We start from the raw sequence: 20,478 nt of genomic DNA, 5'->3' as shown, positions 1-20,478 counted from the left end.
CTCCCTACTACACTTGACATTTTACACTACTGAAGGCAGAGGGCCTTCTTGGTAGTGGTGCCCGCCTTGTGAAATGCCCTCCCACCAGACGTCAATGAGATAAACAACTATCTGACTTTTAGAAGACATCTGAAAGCAGCCCTGTTTAGGGAAGTTTTTAATGTTTGATGTTTTATCATGTTTTTAATATTCTGTTGGGAGCTGCCCAGAGTGGCTGGGGAAATCCAGCCAGATGGGCGGGGAATAAATAATAAACTATTATTATTACGCCTGAACATCAACCTTCCACAGGGCCACCATACATGACTAGTACTCCCTTATACACACAACCTCCACGAATTTACCTAATTCCTCCCCCCTCCTTTAAAGCCAGCTAAACCAGCTACCATCGCCACCAGCCCTTATAGCAACAAATGCCACAGTGACATCCTGCACTGTGGGGACACTTGCCTTCTCTTACTTCTCCTGGATATACTCTGCCAGTCACTTTCACTGGCTGACCTGGACTTCCTAGCATTGTGGGAGAAGGATCAAACTGAGCTGCAGTGCAAGCCTAACTATGTCTACTCCTATTGAATTTAGTAGGGCTTTCTCCCAGGTAAATGGAATTAGGATCAGGGGTATACCTAGGGGTTGGTTAGGTTGGCCAAGGGTGCATTTCCAGGGGAGTGCAAAAACTGCACCTCTACACTCTGGCTCAGAAGTGGCAAGGTGACCAAAAAAAAAAAAAAGAACTTTTTGAGCTTCTTGTCCATGGTCCCTCCTGGCTTCAATACAGCTCCTTGCCAAGGGCACAACGAAGCCTAGGTATGGCTCTGATTAGGACTGTAGCTTCACCCCCACGTCTCCACAGTTGATTCATTTGCCCTTCTACTGCCCTGCTTTGATTTCTGGATTCCCTTCCCCTATCCCGATTTGCCCTTCCTTTCCCATAGACTGATCAGCCTGCAACGGGAGCGTCCCCTGCCCTTCCCCGCCCCATCGGATTTCTTCCCATTGCCTCCCATACTGCTACCACGGCGTTACCCTCCCCACACTTCCTCTGATCTTCACTTCTGCCCCTAACCTTCCCTGCCGCTGCTCTCACATACACCCCCAACCCCTTGGCACTCTTCCTCAGCTCTGCTTGCAAACCCGCTCCACGTTTCCTTCCGCCGCCCCACCCCATCCCTCGAGGAAGCGAGGCAGGGAAGAAAAGTCAAATCAGGAAGAAGGAGAAAAGAACTCAGGGCTGGGAAATCAGAGGGGCAGCAGGAGGATGCGGGAAGGAAGGAAGGAAGCTGGGTAAGGGCAGATGCTTCTTTGGGGGGCGTCACTTTCCCAAACAGTCATGTGCTACGCTCGCGTGCAGGGAGGGGTGGGTGAGGAGGGAAGAGGAGGAGACGGGAGCTCTGGGCCTGCGCAGACCGGGGTGGGCTGTTCTGCTTGTTGTTGCTGCTGCCGCTGTGGCCGCTGCTGCGCCGGGCGCTTTTCAATGCCTCTGCAGTTGGCTGCTTACATTCAGCACCCTGGTCAGCTCCTCTCGCCCTGCGGCTTTATTATTGGCTTGACGGGAACTAAGCGGGAGAGCGAGGCGAGCGAGCGAGACAGGCGGAGAGGAGCGCGCGCGGAGGAGCCACCATCTGCCTAGCTCTGTATTAATAGATCGATCGCAGGAGGGGCCGAGCCTGGTCTCGCTGGAGGAGAGAGAGAGCGAGGCCAGCCGCCACGGCAGCCTTTGATCCCGACGCCTTTCTGTGCAGCAAGCAACCGAGCCAGTCCCGGGTAGGCAAGAGTTAAAAGCCATAAACCCACGTAAGCGCTCGTTTGCTCTCGCTCGCTCTCTGTCTCTCCTGTTGGGAAGACGGCGGCGCCCTCTCGGCTGTCAGCTGCATCGGAGAGGCAGGCAGCTCGCCTCCTCGGGCACCGGCTCCCCGGCGCGACTTTTTCCCGGAGATCGGCTGGCGCGATTCGGTGGCTGAAGTTGCAGGGAGCTGAGAGGGTCGTGGCCGAGGAGGAGAAGGACAAGACTTTATTCGGTGTGCCAGCCACCTTTCGGCGGATGAGCCGGAGGAGACTGTGAAAGGAGGGCATCTTGGAAGTGCAAGCCGGGCTTTGTGCTGCCTGCCTGCCTGCCCTCGGTCCTTTCTCCCGCTTAGAGCTGCGCGCCAAGGGCACGATCCGCCGCCAGCATGTTGGACCCGTCGTCCAGCGAGGAGGAATCCGATGAGATCGTGGAAGAGGAGAGCAGCAAGGAGGTGCTGGCCCCGGCGGCTTCTGGGGCACGGCTCTCGCCCAGCCGGACCAGCGAGAGCTCGGGGGGCGGCGGGGGCTTGCAGCCCAGCAGCCGGAGCGGCAGCAGCGTCCGGCCTTCCAGCCCCAGCCCCTCGGTGGTGAGCGAGAAGGAGAAGGAAGAGCTCGAGCGGCTGCAGAAGGAGGAAGAGGAGCGCAAGAAGAAGCTGCAGCTGTACGTCTTCGTCATGAGGTGCATCGCCTACCCCTTCAACGCCAAGCAGCCCACCGACATGGCTCGGAGGCAGCAGAAGGTAACGCCTGGACGGGGAGAACAATGGAGGGCTGGCGGGCAGACCCTGCAAAGAGGCAGAGATGTCTGCGGAGGGGAGCGGGGCAGACAGGAGAAGCATCACCTGGCGCTTAGCAGAAGAGGAGGGTCAGAGCAGGGAGGTGGGAGAACAAGAGAAGCAGAGTCCCCCAGGGACAGTTAATGCTGCACTGTAAGTTCCCCCCAAGGTTGGCAGGAGGAGACCTCTGTGGCCAGCTGACATGGGAAGGCAACCCTTCCCTGGGCAAGTTTTAGGCATCATGGCCAGCCCTCTTTCTTAATACAATATAAAAAAGTGCATGTGCAGCCATGATCTCATCCCTCTCTACAACAAAACCCTGGCAGGAGGTGCAAGCAGTCCCTGAAGCTCAGAGAAGAGAGACCTTTTCAGAGAGAGGGAGATGGCTGAGTCAGGTTTTGAACCCAGCTCCCCTTGGTCTGCGTCCAGCACCACCACAGAGGTGGGAAGTGGCTTGCTGAGCTGGAAAGGCTGGGAGTTGCCTGCAGCATTCGAATGCAGTAAGAGGAGAGGGAGCGGGAAGGACAAGAGGGAGACACACATACACACCAGAGGGGCCTCTCGGCCCAGGATCAAGGCAATGGGAGTACTGCTGGAAGCCAAAGGGATAGAGGAGTGAAAATGAAGCAGAAATTTGCAGGGATGGGAAGAGGAAAGTGAGAAACAAAGTCAGCACCAGAGAAGAAAGTAGGAGAGAATCCACCCAGCATTGCTGCTTGAAGAGGGATAACCCTGGCAGTGGACAAGAAGTCAGATGATCCATATCCTCTCTCTCTCTCTCTCTCTTTCTCTGTCTCTCTCAGCTGCTTCCCCTGTGCCTTATGTAACTGCAGCTATTCCCAGAAGAGGCCTTTTTTAAAAAAATAAAAATAAAAAAGTCAACACATCACAAAGAGTAAAAGCAGGCCATGTGTTTCTGGAGTCCTGAAGGGCTCCATCACTCCGCTCTTGCACCCACCACCCCACCCCTCTAGTCCCAAGGTGACTGTTGCTGCACCCGCTGGAGAGAAGCAGCCAAGCGCTTGCTCTCCAGGAGCTCTGAGCAAAGGTTACTCTGGCCCAGTTGCCTGCCGCGCTTGTGCTACTGTAAGAACCAATTATTGCAGCAGAGCTTTTGTGTCCCTGCTGGAGGAGCCCCAGCCATAAGCCTTCTCAGTGCAGCGTTTGATGTTTAACAGGAGCATAACATGCTTCACGCTAAGTTCAGATCACTTTCTTTTTCATGCCTGTTTTTTCTGTCTTTCTTCTACAATGCAAAAAAGCACTACAGATGAGCTCTGCATAATTCTTTTGACCAGGAGCAGGGGTACCTGCTGCACATGCACGCTAAATTTTAAATCAGAGACACACCGAAAGTGAACCGAGTTTGAGTAAACTGAAAGGGGGATGAAATACCTTAATTTCTCATGTGCTTAGTACTCTGTTGTGTGATCCTAGCCTTCTGTGCACATCTATTTAAAAAGAGGTGTAATTAATCCAGCCGTTATTATGCTGCATCCCGTAGTTGATGCATTTTCTAGTTATAGTTTAGTACTTTTAACATATGATGTGCTTCAGCACTGCTGTCTTCTTTGGGTTTGCAAACAGACCTGTGAAGCAGATCACTAGAATCTAAACTTTATAGCTTGGAAACTGAGACTTAGAGACAGAAAGTGATTTTCCCAAGGTCAACCACTGAGTTCCTGCCAAAATAGAGATTTCCAGCCCAAGAGCCAAGTCCATCATAACTTGTTTATTTTCAAGTATATCTCACTGCACTGAATGGAGCATAATATTGTAGCCTAAAGATGCAGTCCACATCTCATGGAAGTAGATGGCAAAACTCCTAATGATTTAGTAAACCTTAGGATACACTGTACAGCCTTCGTACAGAGTATTATTAAACATTGTGCAATTAAATAAATTGCACTCTTTGCAGTAAAGGTAACTCTGAGCTGCTGATGGTTATGTCTATATTCCATGAATTCCAAATGAGTTATGTTTAGGAAAGGTAGTCAATTCTCCCTACTGTCACAATTTTTGTTGCGTAAATGAAGGTCATAAACTTGAAACTCCCACTGGAATCAGCAGGGTTAGTCATAAATAAGTAGTTTGTCAAATACGAACCTAAGATGATAAAGAAAATTACTACTCCACTAAGGCCTAGCCTGGAAAACATGCTTGTGAGCAGATACCTCTATATTTCTGAATGAAACCTAGCTTGCTCTTGTGGTATGAGGAAAGGTTCCTTTCCAGTCAAAGTGCCGGTATGACCTACACAAGATGCATTTGCCAAAGGGGCACTACAAAACTAGTAGCAAACAGGTTTTATTCATATTTATTTGTGTGTGTGAGAGAGAGAGAGATAAGGAGAGAGAGAGAGAGAGAGAGAGAGAGAGAGAGAGAGAGAGAGATTACAAGAATAAGGAGGGATACGGAGGACCCAGGTGGACTTTGAAATAGGCAATACAATTTAGCTCCCAATGAAAAGAACTGCTATTGACACTTTCAGTTATAAGGGCAGGGTCATCTATCATCTAGACAATCACAGCAAATTAGTTTGGTTTTGTGTGTTTTGTGAAGAACACCAGATAACTCAGTTGCATCTGCCTCCCTTCTCATTCTCTAGCTAAGTGATGCTCTCACATAGCTTTTTAAAACTCTATTTGGGGGGAAAACAAAAAGCAAAGTTACATTTAATTTATTCAAAACCTTAGAGGCAAACTTTTAAGAATGCCAAATGGCTGCATGCCTTACCAACGACCTTTCTAAACCAGAACGTCTCTAGGACATATTGATGGAAATGACATTCAAAAATTCATTCAGTTTGTCGCATCACAAGGCTATTATTAGCCCATTCGAGAAAAAGGAGGCTGGAAAAAAATTATTCAGGGGAACACAGTTTGCAGAGGGACTAACTGGAGAGTTTAGTGTGGAAGGTCAAACACTTATACACATGTATTATCTATATGGGATACATTGATGATAGCGCATATTATATTTGAATATTATTGCCTTGGGTGGTTTTAGGTTTGGGGTTGATGGTTTTTGTATCATGCTGCTGACAGTTGTGCATTTTGTTATCCCCTCTCACTCAATGCAATATAAATTCTCCATATTATATAAGAAGGGGGGGGTGAGAGTAGTAGGTTTCAAAAAGAAAACTTCATTTGAAGGTAGACAGGGAGCAGGTGGAAGGGGTGCTACATGGATTAGAAATGTTGAGCTCTGATGTGGAAGGCATTCTTTCAAATGTCTGCTCAGCCATAATACTTTGCTGGGCCAGCCACCTTGACTTGCCACCTGTAAAATGGGAATGCTTCTGTTGTGTGAGGTTGTTGCCAAGATAAGTTTTAAAACATTGCAAATATTGTGTGGTCTGGTGGGTGGGTGGAAATCCCCAGCAGAAATCAATAAGGTTATGTTGAAATGAGAATTAGTATTCCCCTCTCCCCCCAAAATAGTAAATGAGGATGCAAACATTTAGCAAATATGAAAACATAGTGCAATCTCATACTGAGCTAAATGGTAGTGGGATCTGATCTGGCTGTGTGTGGTTCTCCAGGGTCTGTAGCCTTGGGAGCCTTTGAGGTGGAGATTCTGGGGACTAAGGAATTTGGGACCTTGCGCAGCTGATGCATATACTGTACAATCTTTTTCTTTCTTTTTTATATAAGAGAGAAACAGTGCATAACAGAGGTTTACAGCTCAATTAAGGCAACAAACTTTACTTGAAAATAATTTAACTCTCTATACATCAGTGGTAGTATAGTGGCCTAAACACTTGAGTTAAACCAAGCCAGGGTTCTAAATAGTAAATGTGACACAACTGGTTAAAGCACATGGCAAAGGACATAAAACCTAATGGGGCCATATTATGAATTAAAACAACCCACGGAAAATTTATCCGTAGAGATGAAATGAATGCATGAATGAATGAAGATGGCAGAATCAGAATAGTCCATTGACATCAAGATTCTGTCACTTATGTTGAAGCTAAGGGGGGAGTGCACTGACCAATATTCCAGAACTGCTTTTGAGTAGGAGAAGAGTTTCCATTGTCTCCCTTCAGAGTCTCCAGCTGTGTCTAAAGAATGGGTTTTAATGCATATTCTTAAATTAGCACTTCCATGGAGATTGCGTGAGATGATTCCACCTCTTGCTATTACTTAGGGAAAATTCTCCTTGTCTTCAATACATGCACTGCCTTAAGCGAGATTTGAGCCTCAAGCAAACTCATTACTGCAACAACTAATTGTAGCAAAATGATTGTGTTATGTGTTCATTTCTGTTTCGTGACTGGCTGTTTTTATGAGTGGCAGATTCGAAAGGGAATTGAGTTGAACTCATGCTCTTTCTATGACCTGCTAGTGTTGCATTCTCAACATAAATACAGTATATCTTGTTTTGGACAATCTGAATGGTATCCTCCAGATATTTGAAGAGTAGTTATGATGAGCGCACATGGTCGCTCTTTGAGACAGATTGGTTTCAGCAAATATCTTTGCCTTCCTACATTAAGAATGACTCATTTGTTCAAGATCTTTTGGAACTGTTGACGGAGATGTCAGCATTCTGAGACAGAGAGAATCTGAGCCTGGGTGGGGGTAGGAACGGTGTGGGGGGGGACGGGACCACACACAACTTTTAATTCCTCCACCATGCAAACTACTCAGCCTCCAGAAAAGAAAGAGGCAGTCTTTGATGCACATTTGTACTGCTCTAAAGAAGAGACAGCCACTCTTGTTTTGCTTATTGATTGTGAAGCTGCTTTGGAGCTGGATGAGCTCAGCTTCTTGTCCGTCTGGAGCAGGCAAGGGATTGTAAGACGGTTGCATCAGCTGCAGTTTCATTGAAGGGATGATGAGGTATGCTAAAATGGCAATGAGAGTTGTTTACATCATTACGTGTATCAAGAGCCGAAAGGTGTTTAATTTGTCACATGTTTCAAGAATTCTGAACGGAGTTGCAGCATCTGAAGTCTTCAGAGAAGCACAGTGGGCTTAGTCTCCCCATTCTGAAAAATCCTTTCCGTTGCTTTGATCCCAGCAATAGTTGTGACAGCTGAATGCTTTTATGAAAAGAGGGAGTTGCTGAGGTTAGCACAAGCAGGGAAGTTTGGTTTAGATCCATATTGCTTTTCCACAGTAAGCTGTGTCCAAACTGCCTTTCTTCCTGAGGGTCCACATGACTCCCAAGGCAGCCACCCGTCAACACTGTCCAGACCCAGATCAGCTTAGTTTCAGCAAAGTGGTGGCCTCATGCACATTCAAACCAGGAGTGTTGCTTCCTGTTTCAACACTTGAGGCAAAAGAGGGAAAATGCTGCCACCACACCCACCCACACCACTGGTGCCCCACCTCTCTTACCTGTGTTGCACGGTGGTACCTGCAAAACCCCAGCAGTGGAATTGGCTTCTGGCAAGACCTCTTGCGCTTCGTGATATCTTGTAAGATTTTGCCGAGATCTCGTGGGATTTAGGGATTAGACTGAGTTACCAAACTTAGTATGCAAGAAAGGGTACCCATGTTTTGCATATCAAGGCATTATTCCTTGTCAGTTGCCTCCTGCACTATTTTACTTCCTGAAATTCCCACTACTCTCTCAAAGGAAAATTTAAAAAACTGAGGAAGAAACTGAAATTGACAGATTTGTCCTTCCCTAACTATAGTCACTGGAAGTAAGTATATATCAGTGTCCATCCCAGTGGTGAGGGAAGCTGTGACCTTAGGGCCACACAAAGTCAAATTTTAGTATAATATATGTACTTTGGATAAATGCAGGTGACAAATTTCACCATCAGTGGAAGTAGTATTCATTCATTCATTCATTTATTCATTAAAAGCAGGAAACAGACTTGCTTTTGTTTGTATTAGGAGTAGGCATGTTTAGGATCATTTTCTCACACCAAATGGAAAGATAATCAAATCTAATGAGCAGGATTGGTTGCTTAGGAGTGTGATCTGTGGACTTTAGCATGCAAAAAGAGAAAATAACATAGCACCAAAGATCTCCGTTCTCAACGCAACTGTCAGCATCATCACCATCATGCTTAAAATAAATTATGCCCTTCACAAATAATTAATGAAAACAAGCTCTTGCCCAAAACCAAGTTTAGAAATGAGATAAGAGGAAAAGCACCAGGTAGGAGAGAAAAAGGATATGCAAAGAAAATTTAAAATATCTCTCAGCAATAGATGTACTTCAGTTACTCGGATCTGCCTTCTAAGAAGAGGCTTCAGGTGGGCTGCTCAATGGCAGTCAGATTGATGACAGAAGTATTGGTCGTTCTACAACTCTTCTGCCCTTTTGCAGTTAATGTTGCAATCCTTCAACTAGGGACACCATACTAGGAGGCATGGAGTTGCTGTGGAAGTTTCAAATGAAGGTTCTGCCACTGCTGAAGATATGTGTGACAGTAATATTTGGGGCTCAGAAAAATGTGTTCTACAAGGTCAGATTGCTTAGAGATGCTCACAGAGGGACTGGCCCAGCATTTCTTCCTGAGGTTGGGGTTCGGCTGCCCTGATGGAGTTACTTGATGGAGCTTTCAGCTCCAATGTGCTCCTACTGCCTGTTTGGAGCACACTGTGGTCTGAATCGGGCAGGTGTCATCACCAGTGGGGTGTAGTGGTTAAGAGCAGTGGACTTGTAATCTGGTGAACCTGGTTTGCTTCCCCGCTCTTCCACATGCAGCTGCTGGGTGACCTTGGGCTAGTCACACTTCTCTGAAATCTCTCAGCCTCACTCACCTCACAGTGTTTGTTGTGGGGGAGGAGGGGAAAGGAGAATGTTAGCCGCTTTGAGACTCCTTCGGATAGTGATAAAGCGGGATATCAAATCCAAACTCTTCTACTACTGTGGGAGTGATGAAGGCATCGTTTAGCTTTTTCTCAGGTGGTTGGACTAGACCTACTGCTCCACCCCAACTACAAGTTTGAAGTGTTCTGAATGAAACCTTGGGCATCTTTTCTGAAGGTGCTGCTGTGTAAGTTTCTCTTTGGGACAGAGAGAGGTCAGATGGAGAGAGATCATGTTGGAAGGAAAATTAAGCCATAGAGGAATCAGCTGCTATTGTTCATCATGATCATTTGCTTGGGTGAGTTCATCCAAGAGCTCAAAGCCTGTTTTGTTTCATCTACATGGTTGCTGCTGGAGTGTTGGTCACAGTGTGTTGTTGGCATTTGTCTGTCACGTGAGACAATGTGTGAGATAGACGATTATTCTTTGAGTGTTGCGCTTCTTCGCATCCTGAATGCATTCTTAGTTTCCTAATAACTTCTGCAGAGGAAAAGGAACATACGTAAATTCAGTGGCCATATCTTTTAGTCCAATAGAAATAATCCTTTTGCCTGTTTTGTTCATTAGGCCCAGTAATGCAACCACTATAGTGCTGTGTCAAAATTTGAATCCACTTTGTTTTTGTGTATTCAGAGAGGGGGGGTGGGAGGAGAGATGGATGAATTTGCTTTTGCAGAAATTTCAAAGGGAAAGGAAAATTTCAGTGAAATTGTTATGAGGAAACTGCTGGTTTCTTGGGCTTACTTACAAGGGCGCCATGGAGGGGAGCGTCCTCTTCCATTGTAAAAGCATCACTTAGCAATCTGCAGCCTTTCTGGGTACCATCAAAACCCCATCATGCCCTTTTCCAGGAAGATGGTTACCACATACCTGTTGTTATTTTTTAGCAAAGTCCTTTTGCTTGGAAATAAATCATTAGGTATTATCAGGAAGCCTCCCCATTTCTCTAGATAGAGGTAATGGGTATTTTATTTATTTATTTTAATTGCTGTTGTCTGCCCTCTTCTCTGGTGCTCCACAGGCAGTGTCCTTGATTGTGTGTCTTCAGGCACCAGGAAAGATGGACTCTGGAGCATCTGAAAGTTCAACAAGTTTTAAAAGTTAAAAAGGAAACCAGGGGAAGCTACAGAGGACCGCACCATGCTGCATAAAGAAATTTAACTTTTGAAAGTTAATTTTGCATAACTTTAAAAAGTCTCAACCCTGTCCTGGAATTTTCGGAGAAATTTCCCCCCTCCCTTTGGTGAAAAGGAAAGAAAAAATTATTACCCTTGGGGAGGCGCTGTAGCTCGTCAACAAACATCTGCCTCCCATGCAGAAGGGGTACCAGGCTTAATCCCTGGCAGGAAAAGGCACCTGCCTGAAATCCTAGAAATCTGCTGCCAGACAGGACTGAGCCTGATGGACCACTGGTATGACTTGGTGCCAGACAGCTTCTCATGACCCTCTTACACAGAGGGCAAAGTGCTTCTCAAAAGTGGAGGATAAGGGTTGGGCACAGCACTGGTACCCAACATCTCTCATGCAACCACAATTAAAATCTTGCCTTAAATGCATAAGAAATCAGTTTTTTTTTTAAAAAAAGCTATTGTAGCAAATGCGCATGTGCACATGGTAGATTAGGATCTCAGCAATGTGCAGGTAGCTTCTAGGTGATGGGGAACTTGTGACAAACAGTAGGGCATGGGTGCTACCTGTGAGCTTCCTGTGGGTTGGTGGCCACAAATAATTGTAGAGTTGGAAGGGACTGTGGAGTTCATCTAGTCCAATGCAAGATCTGCTGTGCAGGATGCAGCTAGAGCATCCCTGACATATGGCCACCCAACTGCTGCTTAAATTAGACAAATTCACAGAGGATATAGCTATCAGTGGTATCAAACTGGGAGGGGTAGCTAATGCCATAGACAACGGAATTGAAGTTCAAGATAACCTGAACAGAGTGGAGAACTGGGCCCATCTAGCAACATGAACTTCAACAAGGACATATGTAAGGTTCTACACTTAGGCAGGAATAACTAGCTGCACAAATATAAGCTGGGGGACATCTGGCTTGCCAGTAGTACATGTGAAAAGTATCTAGGGGCCTTAGTGGACCACAAGCTTAACATGAGTCTACAGTGTGATGCAGCAGCAAAAAAGCCTATTCTAGGCTGTGTCAACAGAAGGATAGTGTCTCGATCAAGCAAAGTCAATAGCACAGCTCTATTCTGCCTTAGACTACACCAGAAGTACCACGTCCAGTCCTGGGCACTGCAATTTAAGATGGATATTGACAAGCTGGAACATGTGCAGAGGAGGGCAATCAAGATGATCAAGCGTCTGGAAACCCTTATGAGGAATGATTGAGGGAACTGGGTATGCTTAGCCTGGAAAAGAGGAGACTAAGAGGAGATATGATAGTCATCTTCAAATATCTCAAGGGCTGCCACATCAAGAAGAACGTTCTGATGGTAAGAGCTGTTTGAGAGTGGAATGGACTCCCTCAGAAGGTGGATAATTTCCCTTCACTAGAGGTTTTTAAGCAAAGGTTGGGTGGCCATCTGTCATGGATGCTTTAGTTGAGATTCCTGCATTGCAGAGAGTTGGACTCGATGGTCCTTAGAATCTCTTCCAAGTCTATGATTCTGTTATCATAACTGATAAATGACTGTTGATATAGGTAAAGCTAGCAATGAAAGTGTTGTAGCTTGGTAGTAGAGCATCTGCTTTGTATGAAGAAGGCCCCAGGTTCCATCCCTGGCGAGGAGGGAGCCTTGCCTGAGACTCCAGGGAGCTCCAGGGAGTCAGTATAGACAACACTGAGCTAGATGGATCATTGGTATGACTCAGTACAAGGCAGCTTCTTATGTTCCTAATGCCTTTTGACACTAAGCAAAGCTAACTATGTCCTTAGGATTATTCAGTAGAGGAGAGGTCTTTCAGGGGTAGCCTCAGCCTGAAATGCTTTTTTTCCCCCCATACAGAAAAGGAGATTCCCTGCTTTTGAATCAAAGGTTGAGTCATTCTTCCCAAAATGGATTTGGAGTCATCCAAACAAAATGGATGACTAAATTAGAAGTTGGAAGAGGGAACATAGATTGCTGGAGGGAAGAGAGTGGCAGTGGCAACAGGAAGTGAGTTATGCTAGCACAGTGTACAAGTCGCTGAGCTCGGTCAGGAGCAAATAGCAACATCATTACAAAAATCAAGTTTTATTTGGGAGCCAGTTTTGTATTGTGAGAAGTATCATGATTAAAGATGTTGAAAACAGCCCCTAAAGTAGTCACAAATGCTACTCAGCGAGCATTGTTTTCTTTTATTTGTTTTCCTAAGTAGAATTAATTAAAAGAAGCTTTGTCAGAAAATTATTTTGAAACAAGTTTTATAGTGAATTTATAATGTATTGTTATTAATTAGTTACATTTATATGCTTCAAAACAAGCTTTAAAAAAGTATTAATAGTTACATTATTAAAGAGCTAATTTGGTGGAGTTCACTCTCGTTTAGTGGAGGTGTGCCATGTATGAAATGCCATCTTGGAAGCAAACCTGGAACCCATCTATAGAAGGCTCATAATTCCAGATAAAATATTGCTGCAATTCATTTTCCTGCAGCCTCGCCTCCTCTTAATTAGAGTGGATTTAAATGATTGCCATTCACTGTCTTCTTCTACACTCTGTTACTTTAAGTCAGGAAAATGCCAATAAATACCTTTCAATCCAGGTTCTTACTTAACCATTTATAATTACTGAGTGGCTCTTAAATGCCAAAGATTACTGCCAGTGCCGCTGGTAGTTGTTAATTTGTGGAGAGTTATCAACTCAAAAGATACTAGATACTGCAAAAACCGATGCAGTGCAGAGGCATATTCAGAGTGTGCTTTTGAGCACAGAGTAGAATTCTGTCTTTAGAGTATTATTTATAGCTGCATTCTACATAGTCTAGACACTTTCCCTGAAGCAGTGTGCCTTTGTGTTAGTAATTTCAACCACTCATAATAGGTTTAGCATTTATCATTTATCTACCTACCTCCACAGGGGTCTTCCCTCCCTTATTTCATTCACAGTGATCACTGAATCATTTGCAAAGCAGTTGATTTGGAATCCTTTTGCCTTGGCATATTTGAAACAGTCTTGCTCCAGAGACTGATGCTGAGAGAAGATAGATCATACACGGCATTTTGAAGCATGAAAGTGAGCCACTGGAATCCTGTGCAACTCCTATAACCATGTGTAGACTAAATCATGCAATGCCAATTAACTTTGTATAATGAAGCAAGAAGAATCTTACATAAATTATGACCTATGAAATTGAACACAGCTCATCAGCTATGTATTCTGGCATGTGTGTTACATTCAAGCACAATGTCCCCTTAAATACAGTCTCCAAACTCCATGCTTTTTCTTTTCCCTTAACCAGGGTGAGTCCCTGCTGCAGGAACTTCTATAGAACCTGTTAATAATTTTTTTAAACTTACCAGCACCTGTGTAGAGTCTGAATAAGTAATTGAGAGTCAGCAGACAACACAGAGTATAAGAACATCCCTGATGAATTAGACCAAAAGTCTACCTAGTTCAAAAACCATTTCCCGCAGTGGCCAACCAGGTACCGATGGGAAACACACAAGGAGAACATGGGTACAGTATCTCATTCCTACTGTTTACTTCCCCAGATGCTAATATTCAAAGCCATACTGCCTCAGACCCTGGGGATAACATAGCCAGCTTATTCTTTATTGGGAGTGCAACATCCTGTCTTAGGAAAGGCCCAACCTAGAGATGGCCAGAAAGGTAAGAGGTCCAGTTAGCAGACTAGGGTGCTGGAGAGAACCAGAACTGACAAAACAGAGAGATGGTTCACAGATCCCAGGTCTGTAGAATAAGGAAGATCAGACACAAGGCTTGGAGGACCATGGACAGATCACTAGGAGGGAACAACTTCCTCCAACAAACTCTCCTCTCTAGCTGAGGCCTTCTGTCTCTCTAGTCCCAGACTACCTTTCCCAGGCACCACCGTCTTGCTGAAGAGTAGAGATTATTCAATGGGGCTAGAGATAAACATCCCAAACAAGCCTTCACCTGTTTCCCACCCCATGTGCTTCCTGTACAAGTGGGCAGCCATTGAGGAGTGAGAGGTGCCTGATGTGGTGGTGTCCATACAGCAAATGCTGAGGAAACTGTCTCTAGGGATCCAAAACAAAACAAAAATTTTTTACCAAACTTAAAACCATGGAGAGACCTGGTCTGAACAAAGACATTGGATTCTTATCTCATTATACATGACAAAGCCATTTTTCACCTTCTCACCCCTTGCTTTTTCCTGTAAGACCTATTGCAGTCGTTAAGAGTCGTCAACAGGCTCATCACAGCTATCTGCCAATCACCCATTCCCACCACCCTTCTGAGTAATACCCCTCCCCACCTTCTCACTATATAGAAGGATCTGGCAACTTCTGTTTCAGTGTATCTGAAGAAGTGTGCATGCACACGAAAGCTCATACCAAGAACTAACTTAGTTGGTCTTTAAGGTGCTACTGGAAGGAAATTTTTTGTTGTTGTTTTGACTATGGCAGACCAACACGGCTACCTATCTGTGTCTAGGGATCCAGTTTGAGTGTCCCAGGAACTCATGGCTGCCACCCTCAGAGTGAGTATCAGTGCCTGTGTCTCATTGCCACTGCAGGCTGTACTGATGACCTGAATCCAGTCAGCAACTCCTCTGCTGTGCCTGAGCCCTGGCTACCAATCAATATCCACATTGACTTTTCCTTAAAAAGTATGTCTCTTCCATTAGTTTGTCATTACATTGTCTAACTTTGGTATTGCTTCTCAACCCACATCCAAGCATCTGTCTTTCCCTTTGCCAAGGGATCAGTGTTTACATATCCCATCCCTTCATCCAATACAGCCAGGCCATAAATGTTGTGGGAGGAGAAAAAGCATCTAATGTTTACCATTTGATTGAGTGGGTTTCAAAGTACCCAGTACCAGGATGCAAAGCCCCAACTGGACCAAATACAGGGCCATCTGTGCCTCCGGATCTTTGCCCAGACTGGCCTCCACAGGTACAAATAAACTCTGCCAAGCCAACAAACTCTGATGCATTTTGCGGCCCCTGCTTGTAGTTCATCACACACATCAGTGTGATGGAGAGAAAACATCCATTCTGCTGTTAATTAAATAAGGACTGGAGCCAGATAATTTGGTTCTGAATTAAGCGGGGAACAATGATGCATCTTATGGGGACCAGCATCCTGCTCATTCACGAAACCTGGCCCTGTTTGCTAAGCACCCATAACCTAACCACGTTGCATCTGTATGGATAGGATTGGTGCTTTTGTTGTGATGGTGCTCAATGGCACAGAATACCAGCACCTCATTTTCTGCTGTCACCAGTAGAGAGAGTCTGCTAGCACCTCTGGCACTTTTATTATGATAAGAGTGCTGGCACCTCATTTTTTACGAAAATGAGTAAGGCTGCCTTACAATGTGTATGAGAGAGAGAGTAGGCTGAGAGAGTGTGTTTGTTCCCCGAAGGAACATTAGGTGCCTGCTAGCGATGGGACAAACACCCCTTGTTTTGCTTGGGGTTGGGCTTAGAAGACAGCACTGTTTCCCTACAAAGTTTTGAAAATAGCTTGATTATGGCATTTGCTCCCACAAGAGGCACCGACGGCCACCACCTTGGAGAAATTCACAGATGATAAGGCTATCAGCCAGTGGCATGCACTCAGCGGACATGGGGAACTTGGCTAGTCCCCTAAATGTTCCTCAGGTGCCTCCTTCCCAAAGCCCAGGTAGTTTCTGCCCGGCTTAGGAAGGGAGCTGTGATGCTCCTGCATGTGATATCCCCCCCCCGGCCAATCGCCCTCACAAGGCCCTAACTGTTCCCCTATGAAAAATTTCACCGAGGACTTCTGGGTTGGCGCCTCTGGCAATGGCGGAGCTCCTCCGATCGGGAGGGACTTGCTCCGTGAAAAGCAGGGTCTAACTGCCACGGCGAAGGCGGAGACCCATAGAAATCACAGGCGGGAGAAGCCTGTGAACTTGGGATTCGGCTGGCACCTTTTGCGCCTCCCCTACTCGCGGGGAAACCCTGTTTTGGGAATCCGGAGCGACGTGGGGTGAGTGGCGCGGTGCTTTGAATCGACCGCTTCTTTCACGGAGTGAAGCCACATTGCTGCTGCCAGAGAGCGCTGACTTTTTCCTGTGGACATTTGGACCTTAAACAACTACCCGTGAGTAGACTGGAAAATTTGGATCTTCAAATATTTTAATTTGGCAACGAAGCGGGAAGGCTCTAAACAGGAAGTCCGCCTTCCGCTTTTGTAAACAGACTGAAGCAAAGACGTTACAAACTAAAGTCTCTGAAAGTTTTTGATAAAGGATTAAAATTCCATCGGTTAAAAATACAAAACCCCCTTGGAAGCAGGAGAAGAGGGGGGAAGTCGTGAACCTAGTGAGAACCTGCAGGAGAGAGTGAAAAGCAAATTACCACTGCTCTGAACCTGGGAACGGTCTGCCTGATGACGTTTGGGGAAGATTCATTGACGGAACGGATTTGACAGTTACTTAAAATTGGAAAGATACTGTTTCCATTGATCTCTTCTGAGTATATCAAAGGGAGGAAAAAAATAACTGAAAATTGAAACTGTTTCTGTGCTTGAAAGAATTGATACAAGTTGAGACTGTTTCCCTCTAGAGGGAGCATGTGAAACTGTTACAGGAGTGTAATAAGGTAAGCTCCAGCTGCAAGATAAAGTTTCTGAGAATCAGAGATTGACCTTGGACTATTCAAAATGCTGATAGGAGAAGGTATTGTGACTGTATTATATAAGATAAACCATTCACTTGAACCATTCACTGCATAAAAAGGCAGATGACATGATTTCTAAAATTGACAGCCGGGAACAGAAAGTGACCAATTTGAATCAAAAAGCAAGCAACAATACAGAAATAATTCAGGACTTGGAACAGGAATATACCTTGGTAGGACAAATGGTGGAGGAAAAGGAGAAGGATGCCGTTGCGAAACCTAAGGTAGTTCAAGCAGGATCCTCAGTTCTACAGAAGCAAATTGAGGATTATAAATTGAGGCCTTGCATGATTGATTCTAGCAAAAGCCAGATTTTGAGGATTGGACCCTGGCTTGGACTGAAGAACGAAAGTTGGAAAGATCCCTATATTCAGGGACCAACTGACTTTTGGGACATGGGTTTGGGCCTGGAGGAACTTGAAGCTTTGGGGGCCTATGGATTTGGAGGAATCCTGAAATACGTCCTGAAATACCTTATGGACTTTAGTTTCAATTATGGAAACTTGGCTGAGCTGTTCAGAAGGAAGGAAAGTTTTGTTTGGTTGGAGTTTTCCCGAGATTTGCTCCTGAGCATTAAAGAATACGAAGAAGATCCGCAGAAGGGACTTGGAAAAGAATTAAGAGCCTCGGATATAAGATCTCCAGGTTGATGGATTACATGGATCTGACAGAAAGGACTGGCAGAATCCGAAACCAGGGAAAAGAGAGGGTGGAAGAAGACTGGGGAGTTAAAGTTCATATTTAGAAATTTTGTAAAATTAATGACTGTTAGAAAAACCGTGGAATGATATTATAGGGATTTAGTGAAATGTTAGAAGAAGTTAAGTATAGATAAGTAATTTAGTCTTAAAGGGAAGTAAGGTTAAAGTATGTTATTTACAAGATGATAAAAAACAGAGAAAGATGGAAAGGATTTGCTGAAACAATTAGAAGAACTGGAATACAAAAAGGGAGGTGTGAGGAAGTCGAGGAAACAAGGAAATGAAGGATAGAATATGGAAAAGGAGAGATGCATTTTAAACTGTTTTTGTTTTAAGTCGTGTGTTTAATCTAATGGGTTTGGGGTGGGTTTTATAATATTTGTATACTGTATTGTATTGTGGTGTTTTTTCATTTTTTTGTTTTTTCTCTCTTTCTTTCTTGTCTTTATTTTTCTTTTTTCTTCTTTTTCTGTAATCTTCAAAAGTAATAAATATTATTTTTTTAAAAAAAAAGAAAAGAAAAATTTCACCGCATGCCACTGCTATCAGCAGTTTCTAGACACGATGGCTATGCTCATTCACCACTGCTGGAGACAGCATGCCTCTGAGTACTGGTTGTGGGGAATCACAAGTGGGGAGAATGTTGTTGCCCTCAGGTTCTGCTTGGGGGTCCCTAAGGATCTGACTGGCCATTCTGAAAACTAGATGGGCCTTTGACCCAGGAGGCTCTTGTGTTCTTATTGGTTTTGGGAGCCCAGTTCAAAGACCTCCATGTCCTTAGTTACATAATCGGAAGTGCAGGGGGCTCGGAATCTGTCCCCCAACTGCCCAGTGAACACATAATAATTTAATAATAATAATGATTTATTATTTATACCTTGCCCATCTGGCTTGGTTTCCCCACAAACCCTTTCCTACCACCATGTGATAGAGTAGCTTTTAAACCGGTTGCTGGGGAAGGGAGCCAGCAAGAATTGGGGAGGTGGTTCAAATAAAATCTCTCCTTTGGGATGAAGATGATAAAATTGATGGAAATTTAAATATGTGAGCCGTAAACCTAAGCACTGTGAGTGCTGGGTGCAAAATAGCAATTCAGAAAGGACAAAGCACCGCAGGTCAAAATGTAAAACTTGAAGAGATAGTGCATGTTTTTTTATTATGTTTTACATTTTGCTGGAAGCCTCCCAGAGTGGCTGGAGAAACCTGGCCAGATAGGTGGGGTGTAAATGTTGTTGTTGTTGTTATTATTTCATGCCAGTGTTTACACGCTAATGCTAGAAGCTGCCAAGCTAAGTTGGCTGAACTGGAGAGCTTGGTCTTAGATGTAGTGGGCAGAATGGAATACCAGTGGGATACAGTTATCTCTGGATAGGAATTCTGTAGGAGGGGCAGGGAAGGCCGTAATGGAGGTTGTGTCACTGTGCACACTAATAGGTGAGCTGTACCAATCAACACAAGTACACTCTTTCACACAAACACTTGTACCTGTGTTCAGCGTGATGTCTGACCGAGCGTTTGCTTGTCTTCTTTTTGAGGTGCGCATGAGCTAGGAAATACATGTTTTGAGGGCATCACTCATTTGGATCTGTGTGCCTTTGCAGCAGAGAACAGGACTGTAATATTATCAGTGTGCTCAGGCTGCCTTAAAGTGGTGTAGCTCTCTTTCTTTGAGAGAGATGGGACTTCCTTGCAAGCAATGATGCTTGGGATCATGGCGATAAGCTGGCTTCCAAAGGCCTTCAGAAGCACCTCACTTCTCGATGCAAGAGCTAGCTTGCTGTGTTTGGCCACGGGGGCCTCCATTTTTAATTTCTGCTGTGTCAGTCTTGTTGGCAGCAATCAAACATCATCTCCAAGTCAGCAATGAACGAAGGCAGGGCCAGATCTGCAGCCAGCCTTGGCTTTCCAGTATTACGTTTCGGCAACGACCTTTAAGATGCGCTGCCATAGAATCTCCTGCCGTATTTTATTTTTATTTGATTTTTTTAAAGCTAGCGGGCCAAAAGCTTTGCTCAATTTATGAGAAAAGAGGAATGATGAACCTATCTGTGCAGAAACTATTGCTATTGCCATCTGTGAGGCTAAGGTGGGGGTATGAGTTTCTAAACGTTGAAGAACCGGTTCTTCCAAGATGATCTATTGCACCTTTATCACCATCTGGCCTTTATTGTCTCAAATGTGAGGATTTAATACCGCTAGTCTAAAACTGTTTGTATATGCTGTGAGGTTAATGAGGCTCTGTGAAGGTGAAAGGGAAAGCAACAGAAACCTTCCTGCAGGGCTGCTCGTATTTTTTAGATCAGAAGGCTATAGGCAAGCAAAATCTGTCCTGGGTCTTTTTATAACTTGCTACAAAGTGCTTGGGTTTTCAAATCCTATTAGAAACAATAACTATTACTGCCAACTGGCTATGGACTTGCACAGAAGCCTGAATGTAGTCTAAAGATGGAGTCATCTTGGTTTTCAATTAAAACAGAAAAAGCAAGTTTCTGTCCTCTTTTTCCAGGGACACGTCCACTTTTTCATGGGTGGAGGCATCACAGCGATCCACAATTAAAAGTAGAAGTCGACGAATGTGTCCTCTTTTTTGCTCTTCACAATATGGCAACCCTAGTTTCTAGCCTGTGGGAGGACAGTTCGAA

The 20,478-nt window shown here is 44.8% G+C and overlaps 1 protein-coding gene across 13 annotated transcripts in view; it reads left to right on the top strand.

The window, feature by feature from the left end:
• The first annotated feature begins 1,380 nt into the window (after positions 1-1,380).
• Positions 1,381-20,478, top strand: part of CADPS (calcium dependent secretion activator) — a 348,429-nt gene continuing 329,331 nt past the window's right edge. For all 13 annotated transcript variants that reach the window (XM_083600416.1, XM_083600415.1, XM_083600422.1 and 10 more), the window contains exon 1: positions 1,381-2,525. In XM_083600416.1, coding sequence (XP_083456542.1) covers positions 2,172-2,525 — 354 coding nt within the window. In that variant the 5' untranslated portion in view covers positions 1,381-2,171. The remainder of the gene's footprint in view (positions 2,526-20,478) is intronic.

Source organism: Podarcis filfolensis (assembly GCF_964270895.1).
Source record: "Podarcis filfolensis genome assembly, chromosome: 2".
In the NCBI taxonomy this organism is placed as follows: domain Eukaryota; kingdom Metazoa; phylum Chordata; class Lepidosauria; order Squamata; family Lacertidae; genus Podarcis; species Podarcis filfolensis.
Note: the sequence above shows the minus strand (reverse complement) of the source record. Positions and strands in the feature narration are given on the sequence as shown.